Source organism: Heteronotia binoei, chromosome 5 (genome assembly GCF_032191835.1).
Source record: "Heteronotia binoei isolate CCM8104 ecotype False Entrance Well chromosome 5, APGP_CSIRO_Hbin_v1, whole genome shotgun sequence".
In the NCBI taxonomy this organism is placed as follows: domain Eukaryota; kingdom Metazoa; phylum Chordata; class Lepidosauria; order Squamata; family Gekkonidae; genus Heteronotia; species Heteronotia binoei.
Window position 1 is genome coordinate 22,489,359 of NC_083227.1, and position 12,397 is coordinate 22,501,755.

Here is a 12,397-nt window from a genome sequence, read left to right on the forward strand (position 1 = left end):
TGTTTATCCAATCCACTCTTAAAAGTTCGGTGTCTTGCCTTGGGGCATGATGTAGTAAAGCAAGCAACACATAAATTATTAAACGAGCGTAATTACGCTGCTGTGTCGTCACAGTTTGACGACCGACTTCTCTGCATCCCCCCCCTCGGATCTGGCTGTTTCCGGGGACTACATTTCCCAGAAGGCCTTGCGAGACCCAGAGAGGTCAGCCCTCCTTTCCACGTGGTCAGCCGCGGAGGATTTTTTAAAATAGTTAAGACGGAAAAGCAAGGTTGGGAGCCATGGAATCCCGCAGCGCAATTCGTCTTCCTCCTTTGCCTCGGCTGGAGGGAGAATCCGGAGTCTGCACCTTTGCAGGAAAGGTGAGTTGAGGGTTTCCGAAAAAGGATCATTTGCAAGGAGGGAAGTGGAAGCCGAGGGAGAGGGAGCAGAGAGGCTTCCCCGGGCGAGATTAGCAGAATGTGGGTGCGCTTTTTCCAGCCCCTCCAGTATCTTCCCTGCAGCCAGGCTGGGCTTTTCTTCTTCACGCCGTCCTGGACGCACCCCCGGCCTGACCCAGCAGGGAACTTCCTCGTCTGCTCTTCCCGGGCCCTCTTCGCTGCCTAGGGTTGCCAAGTCCAATTCAAGAACTATCTGGGGACTTTGGGGATGGAGCCAGGAGACATTGGGAGTGGAGCCAGGAGCCAGGTTGTGACAAGCAAAATTGAACTCCAAAGGGAGTTCCGGTCGTCCCATTTCAAGGGACTGCGCACCTTTTAAATTGCCTTCCCCCCATTAGAAATAATGGAGGATAGGGGAACCTTCTTTGAGGGCTTCTAGAATTGGACCCCCTGGTCCAAACTTTTTGAAACCTGGAGGGTCTTTTGAGGAGAGGCACCGGATACTATGCTGAGAATTTGGTGTTTCTACCTCAAAAAACAGCCCCCACTGAGACCTAGATACACACGTAACAATTCTCCATTTACCCTATGGGAATTGGTCTCCATAGGGAATAATGGAGTGTCCAGCAGACATCCCCCCCCCCCACTTTCTGATGACCCTGAAGCAGGGGAGGGTCACCTTTTGCTCTCTCTGGTGAACGATTCCAATGAGCATCACTCTCCAGAAGTGCCCTGAACTGGAAAGGGGTCTAAAGGTTCCTTTAGTGAAGGCGAGAATGAACTTCCTTCTCCCTGTCTGGGCTGCTTCCACCTTCCTGCCTTCTTGGGAGTCACCCCTCCCTTCCATTACCAATTGCTAGAGGGGTTTTTCTGGGGTCTGTCTGGACCAGGATGTGCCCAGTCCCCTAATTTTTGGCATTGTAGCTCTCCCTCAGTCATCCTGAACCCAACGTTGAGGCTCCTAGTTTGCATTTTGTTGTGGATAAATTATCTCCCCTTGCCCTCCAATTTAGGGATTTTTCTGCAAGATGTTTATCTTGGTTCTATGAAATTGAAATTCTGCTGAGTTGATGCAGCAGTCGCTTGCGTGCAGTTCAACGGCTTGCTGTGCAAATCGCAGTCATTCCACAAGGCCCCGCCGCCTGCCTGTCACCTTCCTTGCTCACCCGCCGCTTTTCTCACTCACCCGCCCTGCAGCCCCCCCCCTAAATTTTGATCCCCCCCCCCAATCTAAAATTTTCTGGCTACGGGCCTACACAAATACCTGGAAAGGTTTCTGAGGTGGCCCATTTTTGGTGGATGTTAAGTGCCCTGCCTCTCTCCTCTGTGAAGCCCAGAGGATCACACAGGCTGGAATGAGGAGGCCTTGGGTTTGTTCAGAAAAAAATAGAACACAATGCATGATGAGTTTAAATAGGCCGCTTTATGTTTACTGAACCGGACATAATGTAGAGTAACACAGAAAGCTTTTTGGCATTGCAGCTCTCCCTCAGTCATTCTGAACCCGACGTTTTTTAGCCTCCGGCTCACACATTTCTGTTTTAGCTCAGGAAAAAGGGCCCCAGAGCAAACTAATTTATGCGGTAGCTCACAATTTTAATGCCAGTAACACACGAAGTAGTAGTAGAAGAAGAATTGCAGATTTATACCCCGCTCTTCTCTCTGAATCAGAGACTCAGAGCGGCATACAATTTCCTATATCTTCTCCCCCCACAACAGACACCCTGTGAGGTGGGTGGGACTGAGAGGGCTCTCACAGCAGCTGCCCTTTCAAGGACAACCTCTGCCAGAGCTATGGCTGACCCAAGGCCATTCCAGCAGGTGCAAGTGGAGGAGTGGGGAATCAAATCCAGTTCTCCCAGATAAGAGTCCACACACTTAACCACTACACCCAACTAGAATCTTTGCTCACAAGACTCCACAGCTTAGAGGGAGCATTGGCCAAACCTATCACCCCCTCCCTAGTCATTGGTGCCAAAAAGGTTGGGAACCAGTGTTTTAAACAACTGAGTGGGTGATGGGAGCCTGCTCTCTTCTTAAAACCTTCGGTGGGGTAGGGCGGGATATAAATCGAATGAAATAAAAACAAAAACCGCAGGGACTGTAATAAATGATCAAGTGGGCCATCTTTTCCCTTTTCAGAGATCCCAAGTATCCTTTGAGGAGGTAGCTGTTTCCTTCACGGAGGAGGAATGGGCTCTGCTGAATACAGGCCAGAGAAAGGTCTTCTGGGAAGTGATGGAGGAAAATTACGAGATGGTGGCCTCTCTGGGTAAGGCTCTTTTCCCTTTTATTATGAACATGGCAGAGGAGGGAGGGGGTGGCATCTTCCTTTGACCCTTTTGGATTTAAGAACGCATTTCCACACTGTTTTCTTTTTGTTCTTTTGATACACAGCTTCCCCTCAGTGACAAAATGTTGCTAGGGTAGGAAGTGTAAAGGCTTTGGGTCACTGCTATGATATAAATTTTCTGTTGATCTGAAGCAGTTGGGTTGATGATAGAAAAAAGAAGATTTATTCATGTACACAAGAAGCTGCCCCCGGAAGTGACAAATGAGCAAAAGGTCCCTTCTATTCTATGTTCCCAAATATTTAGTTGCTTTATTCTGTTTGGGTGTTGCTGTTGCAGGGGACTACATTTCCCAGAAGGAACTGCAAGCTTCAAAAGGATCATCCCTGCTTTTTCCAGGTGACCAGGGCATGGTTTTTCCTCAAGAAGGATGCAGAAGTGTATGGGATCTGCAGTTCCACAGGGCCTCCCTTCTTTCCTGTTTCCCCCGGCTGGAGGGAGACTTTGGGTTTTGCGAGTCTGCAGGAAAGGTGAGTTTCAGCAGCAGCTGTTGGTCAAGAGCAGAGGAGGGAGAGAAAATATGTAAGAGGAGTGGAGGAGGAAGAGCTGGCCAGCGGGTGCATCAGGGGAGAGGATTCAGGGTCAGATCTGTGTTGTGGAGGTTGGGTATTTGTGTGTTCATCTCCTTGTATGTGTCCCCTACAACCAGCCTGGGCTTCTTTTTATTCTTAATACCCAGATGGACCCCTGGTCTAATCTAGCTGGGTTCATTGCCAGTTCTATTCTGCCAGTTTGGTATAGTGTTTAAGTGTGGCAAATGAGGTTCAATGTGGGCAAGTGCAAAATAATGCATACCGGAGCCAGAACCCTAACTATGAATACGCATGGATGGGGTCTGAACTTGGGGAGGCTGACTAGGGGAGAGATCTTGCAGTTGTGGTAGAGAACTCACTGAAAATGTTGACTCAGTGCGCTACTGCAATATAAATGGCTGGGGATTATTACAAAGGGAACTGAGATGAAATTAGCCAGAAGAAGACTGCAGATTTATACCCCGCCCATCTCTTTGAATCAGAGACTCAGAGTGACTTACAATCTCCTACATCTTCTCCCCACACAACAGACACCCTGTGAGGTGGGTGGGGCTGAAAAGGCTCTGACAGCAGCTGCCCTTTCAAGGACAACTACGAGAGCTATGGGTGACCCAAGGCCATCCGAGCAGCTGCAAGTAGAGGAGTGGGGAATCAAACCCGGTTCTCCCAGATAAGAGTCCACACACTTAACCACTACACCAAACTGGCTCTGCGTAAATCAATGGTGCAGCCTCATTTGGAATACTGTGTACAGTTCTGGTCACTGCAACTCAAAAAAAGATAGTATAGTATAGTAACAAAGATAGCATTAGAAAAAGTGCAGAAAAGGCAACGAAAATGATTAAGGGGATGGAACATTTTCCCTATGAAGAAAGATTTAGGGCTCTTTGACTCGGAGAAATGATGACTGAGGAGCAGACCTGTAGCTATGGGGGGCTCTGGCCACTCCACCCAACCCCCCCCTTCCACTTGTATGGCCCCTCCTTTCCCCACAGCCTCCGCTCTCCCTGCGCTCTTGCTTCCCCTGTTTTTGCCTCCCCTGCTCTCCTTGCTGCCCATTTTTGCCTCTCCTGCTCTCCCTGCCACCCTTTTTTGCCTCTTCCTCTCTCCCCGCCAATCTCGCTGCCCCGTTTTTGCCTCTTCCACTCTCCCCACTGCTCTCCCCACGCTTGCTCCTGCTGCCATTCTCCAGCTAAAATTTTATTTCCTGGACCCCCCCCCCACCTAAAATTTTATTCCCTGGACCCACCCCCCTCCCCACCTTAAATTATCTGGCTATGGGCCTGCTGAGGAGTGACATGATAGAGGTCTACAAAATTATGGATGGGATAGAGAAAGCAGAGAGAGAAGTACTTTTCTCCCTTTCTCACAAAAGAAGAAATCATTGGGAAATCAATGAACTTAATGAGCCGTAGGTTTAGAACAGGTAAAGGGAAATACTTCTTCACCCAGAGAGTAATGAACATGTGGAAATCTCTGCTTCAGGAAGTGGTGGTGGCTGCAAGCAAAGGCAGCTTCAAGAGGGGATTAGGTGAACATATGGAGCAGAGTAGAAAAGAGTAAGAGTCCAGGAGCACTTTAAAGACTAACAAAATTTGTGGCAGGAGATGAGCTTTCACAAGTCACTGATCACTTCTTCAGTTGTGGAGCTGAGGTCTATCATTGGCTATTAGTGACAAGGTACAGATGGAGCACTTTTGTCTGGAGCAGGATGCTCTGTATTCTTGGTGCTGGGGGGTGGGGGGGAGGCAACAGTGGGAGGGCTTCTAGTGTCCTGGTCCCACTGGTGGACTCCCTGATGGTTCTTTGGATGCTATGTGACGCCAAGTGCTGGTCAGGATGGGCCACTGGACTGACCCATCGTGGCTTCTTTTATGTTCTTAAAAATAGAACAAAAGACACACAGACTTTAATTAGACTAGTTCATGTTTACAGAGTTGGATGCAGTATTTAGAGTAGCACAGAACCCCTCTGCAGATGAAAATGTTTCAAGAAGAAGCAGTCTCTCAGAGCACAATTTCTGTGTATTTCTGGGGTTTAGCATGCAAGGTGGTGTTATGTCAGCCCTATGGTCTATCCCCCCCCCCCACACTTTTAACTGGCCTCAACAAAGAGAAATCTAGTTCCTTCAACAGTCTGAGTTTATGTAACTTGGAGACTTTCAGTATACTATACCTGTCAGAGGCTGAAAAAAACCTATTTCTCTCGCTATCAGCTTGATCCATTGCATCTTTTAATCAGTTAACTGGCCAATGGGATTCTTCTTTCTTTCATGAATAGATAGGGAAAGGAATAGGTGATCAACTTGGCCATGTTTTCCTCTTTCAGAGATCCCGAGTGACCTTTGAGGAGGTAGCCGTGTTCTTCACGTTGAAGGAATGGGCTCTGCTGGATCCAGGCCAGAAGAATCTCTACTGGGATGTTATGAAGGCAAATTATGAGACTGTGGCCTCTCTTGGTAAGGATCTTTTCCCTTCTGTAATGATTATGGAAGAATATGGGGGCGGGGGGGCATCTTCCTTGAACCTCTTTGATTTCAGGGCACATTTTAATTTGCCTCAGAGGAAAGAACAGAGTTTCCACATTTGGGGATCTTAAAGCTGCTGAGAAAGAAAACATAAAATGCGTACATGATGTAAGAGAAACCTGTTGAGGAACAGATGGAGCTCCTGAGGGCACCTGGTTTCTTTGGCCACTGTGTGATACAGAATGTTGGACTGGATGAGCCACTGGCCTGATCCAACATGGCTTCTCTTAGGTTTTCTGATTGGGAGATGTACACAATACCAAGTCAGGTTCCTACTAGGAAATCCCCACAGTTCCTGCTTTATTTTTTGGCCTCTGTATTTTGATGCAGAGTGGCTCTTCTGCAGTCCTTTGTTTGAGTGAGTGAGACTGATGGGAAGAGAGGAGGAAAGGCATTACTGATTTGACTAGACCAGAGAAAGGGACCTTGATCAGTAGTGGAGCTTAAGATTTACCTTTTGAAAGTTCACAGCCCTTGAAATGGGGAGAATCTTCCATTTTAGGGTTGGGAAAGGCCCCTGCCTTTATGGAAAATTCCAGATAAACTCTTGGTGGAGGAGAAAAAGAGTGTTAACTGTGAGGACATTGGTAGTTAGGGGACGAGAAGGAAGGCAAGAGACACTGCACCCCCCCCCTTCCAGATGACAAGTGGGGATTTGGGAGGCAGAAGTGCTTTTCCTCCTAACTTTCTGCTCTTCCTTGGCCAGTTCACAGCAGGTGAGAGCCTAGCCAGGCACCCACTCTGCCCATGTCCTCTTTACAGCATCCGCTTGATCTTCAGAGAATCTGAGGAGATTAATGAAGGCCAAGAGGGATTAGGGGGCGGGGTCCCCTTCTCTTTACTCCATTCTGCAGTTCAGGGAATGTTGCTCCAGAAGTTTGGAAGATCAAGGCGGTGAACTTTGTCCTCCTTTCCCCCCACCAATGGGAACCCTTCCACTTTCCTTCCCCTGGAAAAACAAAAGGCGACTTCTGTTTATTGAGCTGAAATCAGAAACATCTGTTCCCCCACCCTGCCATTTGCTGTTATTTTAAAGAACAGAAGAGGCCTGCTGGATCAGTGCATCTAGTCCAGCACTCTGTTTCATACAGTGGCCCACCAGCTGCCCTGGAGTGTCAAAGGAAGAGGGCATGGAGGCTGAACATCGTTTATCTTGATTTCAGTAGGACTTTGATAAGGTTCCATACACTATGCTTGTTGACTAGTTGGTAAAATGTGGTTTGGATCCTGTTACCGTTAGGTGGATCTGTAACTGGTTGACAGATCGCACTCAAAGAATGCTTGTAAATTATTTATTTATTGGATTTATATCCCGTCCTCCCCACCGAAGCAGGCTCAGGGTGGCTCACAACAATCAAACTAAAATAATAAAACAATAGATACCGTATTTTTCGGACCATAAGACACACTTTTCCCCCCCAAAAAAGTGGGGGGGAAAGTGTGTGCGTCTTATGGTCCGAAGGTACGTACCTTCGGGGGGCGAGTGGGCGATCTGCTGCCTCTTCCTCCGATCCGGCGCTTCCCCGGCGCCTGCTTGCCTGGCTCCATCTTCTTCAGGCAAGCGTGGGATCGCTCCATGTGGCCCCAGCGCTTCGCAAGCGCCGGCCGCGGAGGGGGCAACGTGCTTCCTACTTCCCTGTGTGCCTGCCTTCAGCTGTGACGTTTAAAGCAAGCGCTGGGATCAGAGGGGGGAGGGAGCGCTGGGATCGCTCCCTCCCCCCTCTGATCCCAGCGCTTGCTTTAAACATCACAGCTGAAGGCAGGAACACAGGCAAGTAGGAAGCACCCGCCCCCTCCGCAAACGCAGCGCTTTGCAAGCGCTGGCTGTGGAGAGGGCAGCGTGCTTCCTACTTCCCTGTGTTCCTGCCTTCAGCTGTGATGTTTAAAGCAAGCGCTGGGATCGCTCCCTCCCCCCTCTGATCCCAGCGCTTGCTTTAAACATCACAGCTGAAGGCAGGAACACAGGGAAGTAGGAAGCACGCTGCCCCCTCCACGGCCGGCGCTTGCGAAGCGCTGGGGCCATGTGGAGCGATCCCACGCTTGCCTGAAGAAGATGGAGCCAGGCAAGCAGGCGCCGGGGAAGCGCCGGATCGGAGGAAAAAGCATCGGATCGCCCCCCAGGAGGAAGGTGCGTCTTATCCTCTGGTGCGTCTAATCGTCCGATATATATATTAAGCAGGGACTACCCTGGCAAGTTTTTGGGTGCATATTAGGCCACACACCCTGATGTAGGGCCCTGTAAGCTCTTGGAGGATTGGCTACATCAGATGGGTGTGGCCCAATATGCAAAGGAGTTCCTGCTACAAAAAAAGCCCTGTAGCTGGGTATATGTTTCCAGGTTCTAAATCCCCTGATGGGATTCTCGGCTCAAAGATCTACACTCCAGTCCAGAAGGTCAGGCAAAAAATTTCTTTATTATTGCAGAGAAGTGGAAGTGACCTCTAATAACAGTACTTAAGCAGGCAAGTCCACAAGGAACAACAAATCAATTAAAATCAGGCAAAAGTTATCCAGACTTCAAAGGCAGGGGAGTTTCCTACCCAAAAAGATGTCTGTGATCACTCCTTTCCTTTTTCCCTCCTGCTTGGCTTTAGTCTAAAGGAGAAAACATTAACTCGCTGCCCCTCGCTCCCTTGGTCCAGCTGTTAAGAACATAAGAGAAGCCATGTTGGATCAGGCCAATGGCCCATCCAATCCAACACTCTGTGTCACACAGTGGCCAAAAAAGAAAGGAGGTTCACAAGTGGGGCTAGAAGCCCTTCCACTTTTAATTAAGGTGACTCAGCAGCTCTGGCAAGATGAAAGCCGAACCATTTCTGCAACTTCTTGCTAGGTCAGTGCTCTGTTTTTAGTTCATTAGAATTTCAATTTTGGGCCTGAACTAGTCTCTTCCTTTCACTGAGGTTTTTGCAGACTCTGGGTTCTCATTGTAGAAAATACCATTGGCTACACACTTTACGAGTTAACTGGCTTTTGTACCCTTTTGATTCTTACTGGATTTCTGTCTCTCTCCTGCAGTTCAAGATGGGAGGAAAACTGGTCATGAGATGGAATCGGGAATGGGAATTGTGGGAAAAAGCAGCAGTCTGCAGGTGGAAGCAAAATCTGGGGATCAAGTGGGACCAGAGAGACATTGCAGAAGAAAAAGGAAAGCAAAACAGATGCAAAGAACAGAATTGGTGCCCTGTCAGAGCAAAAATAAGCCTGGGGTCTCAGCCCAAGATGGAACAGACAATAGAAGGAGAACGCCTAATAGTGCCATGAACCAAAAAGGGTTCCACAGCAAAGGCAGTGTTAAAACATATCAGAACATTACAACGTGCTGGAAAAGGTATAAATGTGTGGAATGTGGAAAGTGCTTCCATTGGAGTAGTGCAAGAAGTAGGCATCAAAGGAGTCACACGAGGGAAAAGCCTTATAAATGTTTGGAATCTGGAAAGAGCTTCTATAACAGTAATAGATTAACTTGCAAGGGAATGATTCATACTGGGGAGAAGCCACATAAATGCTTGGAGTGTGGAAAGTGTTTCTCTCAAAACTGTGAACTAACTTTACATCAAAGGATTCATTCAGGAGAGAAGCCATATGAATGCTTGGAGTCTGGAAAGCGCTTCTATGAAAATGGACTCCTAAAACCTGATCAAAGCATTCATACTAGGGAGAAGCGATATAAATGCTTGAAGTATGGAAAGTGCTTTGGGAATGGACCCCTAAAAGCATATCAAAAGGCTCATACTGCGGAGAAGCCATATAAATGCTTAGACTGTGGGAAGTGCTTTTCTCAGAATAGCAGCCTAAGAATACATCAAAATATTCACACAGTGGAGAAGCCATATAAACGCTTAGAGTGTGAAAAGAGCTTTTCTCAGAATAGCAACCAAAGAATGCATCAAAAGATTCACACAGGGGAGAAGCCATATAAATGCTTAGAGTGCGGGAAGTGTTTTTCTCGGAATGACAGCCTAAAAAGACATCAAAAGATTCATAATGGGGACAGGTCACATAAATGTTTGGAGTGTGGAAAGTGCTTCTCTTTGAGTGGTGACTTAAGAACACATCAAAGGATCCATACTGGGGAGAAGCCATATAAATGCTTGGAGTGTGGAAAATGCTTCCCTCAGAGTAGCAGCCTAAGAACACATCGTAGGATTCATACAGGTGAGAAGCCATATAAATGCTTGGAGTGTGGAAAGTGTTTCTCTGAGAATGGTCACCTAAAAATACATCAAAGAATTCATAGTGGGGAGAAGCCATATAAATGCTTGGTTTGTGGAAAATGCTTTTCTCGGAAAGACAGCCTTAGAATACACCAGCAGAGTCACACAGGGAACAAGCCATATAAATGCTCAGAGTGTGGAATGTGCTTCTCTTTTAACAGCAGCCTAACCGCACATCAAAGGTTTCACACTGGGGAGAAGCCATATAAATGCTTGGAGTGTGGAAAGTGTTTCTGCAGCAGTAGTTCCCTAAAGAAACATCAAAAGATTCACACTGAAGAGAAATATAAATGGTTGGAGCCTGGAAAGTGTTTTTCTCAGAATGGTGAGCTAACTACACATCAAAAGATCAATACAGGGGAGAAACCATATAAATGCTTAGACTGTGGAAAGTACTTTTCTCGAAGTGACAGTCTAAGAATACATCAAAGGATTCATAGTGGGGAGAAGCCATATAAATGCTTGGAATGTGGACAGAGCTTTTCTCGGAATGACAGCCTAAGATCACACCAGACGATTCACACAGGGAAGAAGCCATATGAATGTTCGGACTGTGGGAACTGCTTCTCTGGGACTGCACCCTTAAAAGCACATCAAAGGATTCATACTGGGAAGAAGCCATATGAATGCTTGGACTGTGGGAAGTGCTTCTCTGGGAATGGACCCTTAAACATACATCGAAGGATTCATACTGGGGAGAAGCCATATGAATGCTTGGAGTGCGGAAAGTGCTTCTCACAGAGTGGTGATCTAAAGACACATCAAAGGATTCATACTGGGGAGAAACCATATGAATGCTTGGAGTGTGGAAAATGTTTCTCTCAGAATGGCAGTCTAACTACACATCAAAGGTTTCACACAGGAGAGAAGCCATATAAATGCTTGGAGTGTGGAAAGTGCTTTTCTCGGAATAACGGGCTAAGATCACACCTGAAGATTCACACGGGGAAGAAGTTATATGAGTGATTGGACTGTGGAAAGTGCTTCTTTGGGAATGGACCTCTAAAAGCACATCAAAATATTCATACTGGGGAGAAGCCATATAAATGCTTAGACTGTGGAAAGTGTTTCTCTCAGAGTAGCAACCTAAAAACACATCAAAAGAGTCACACAGGAGAGAAGCCATATACTGGGGAGAAACCATATGAATGCTTGGAGTGTGGAAAATGTTTCTCTCAGAATGGCAGTCTAACTACACATCAAAGGTTTCACACAGGAGAGAAGCCATATAAATGCTTGGAGTGTGGAAAGTGCTTTTCTTGGAATGACAGGCTAAGAGTACACCAGAAGATTCACACAGGGGAGAAACTATAAAAATGCTTGGAGTGCAGAAAGTGCTTCTCTCAAAATGGCAGCCTAACTACACATCATACTATTGACAAACCATATAAATGCTTGGAGTGTGGAAAGTGCTTATCTGAGAATGGAACCCTAAAAGCACAGCAAAAGATTCATGAAGAGGAGAAGCCATATAAACACTTGGAATGTGAAGAGTGCTTCCCTCACAGTAGCCACCTAAGACACATCAAAAGATTCATTCTGGTGAGAAGCAATGTTCCCTCTAAGCTGCAGAGTCTTGTGAGCAAAAATTCTACTTTGTGAGCTACTACTATTAAAGTTGTGGAGTACTGGCATTAAAGTTGTGAGTTGCTGCATAAATTATTGTGCTCTGGGGCTGTTTTTCCTGATCTAAGACCAAAATGTGTGAGCTGGAGGCTAAAAATCTGTGCGCTCACTAACAGCTTAAAAGGAACACTGGTGAGAAGCAGAATAAATGCTCAAAGTGTGAGAAGTTCTTCTGTTGGAGTGGCTGTCAAGAAAATGGATCCTGCAGTTCAATTTTTTGTTCTTGCGTTGAAACATTCCTTCAGGCTTCGTATCAAAACCTAGGCCCCTGAAACATAGGGGAAGCGGTGAAAGGGAAACATCTGGGGGGTTTCTTGAGAAACCTGGCAAGTCTGACTTGGTGCATTTGAATAACAGTGACAAGCAGCTATGCTATTTGTCACTGAGCACACACTTTTGATGCTTGTTTTACACTTCACAGAGAAGCATCCTGTCTTAAAACTGCTTCTCTGCTGAACTCTCTGTTATCAGATCCATGTTAAGAGAACATCACTGGTCTAATCTTTGATTGGACTGACAGGCCCCTGTCCTCTCCAATCTAGACCTTAAAATTGATAGTTTATGGTTCTTTGTTGTGTAGCTGCTCTCAGCTAACATGAGCTGTCCTGGAGAAGTACCACACGCTGCCTGGTGACGTACTTTTTGGACAAATTTGGCAGGAGGCCAGCATGCTCCCAAGGAAGGTAACCTATGGTAACTATGATTTAGGGTATACTGTGTAGCTAGAACTTATTATTTAGATTTCTCTGCTGATTATTGTTGG

General features: G+C 46.8%; 1 protein-coding gene across 1 annotated transcript; it reads left to right on the forward strand.

Moving 5' to 3' along the window:
* The first annotated feature begins 205 nt into the window (after window positions 1-205).
* Window positions 206-10,974, forward strand: LOC132571837 (zinc finger protein 665-like). Its single transcript, XM_060238631.1, has 6 exons — window positions 206-362; window positions 2,523-2,652; window positions 3,011-3,201; window positions 5,593-5,722; window positions 8,810-9,259; window positions 9,509-10,974. Exons 1-6 carry the CDS (start codon window positions 282-284, stop codon window positions 10,972-10,974), a joined length of 2,448 nt encoding a protein of 815 aa, XP_060094614.1. The 5' UTR covers window positions 206-281.
* The last annotated feature ends 1,423 nt before the right edge of the window (window positions 10,975-12,397 follow it).

Excerpts from the sequence above, each read along its gene's own strand:
- LOC132571837 (XM_060238631.1), top strand. The coding sequence starts at position 282 with ATGGAATCCCGCAGCGCAATTCGTCTTCCTCCTTTGCCTCGGCTGGAG. Across the intron at positions 5,723-8,809 it reads TGAGACTGTGGCCTCTCTTG|TTCAAGATGGGAGGAAAACT; the intron begins GTAAGGATCTTT and ends TCTCTCCTGCAG. Across the intron at positions 9,260-9,508 it reads TAACAGTAATAGATTAACTT|CATATCAAAAGGCTCATACT; the intron begins GCAAGGGAATGA and ends GACCCCTAAAAG.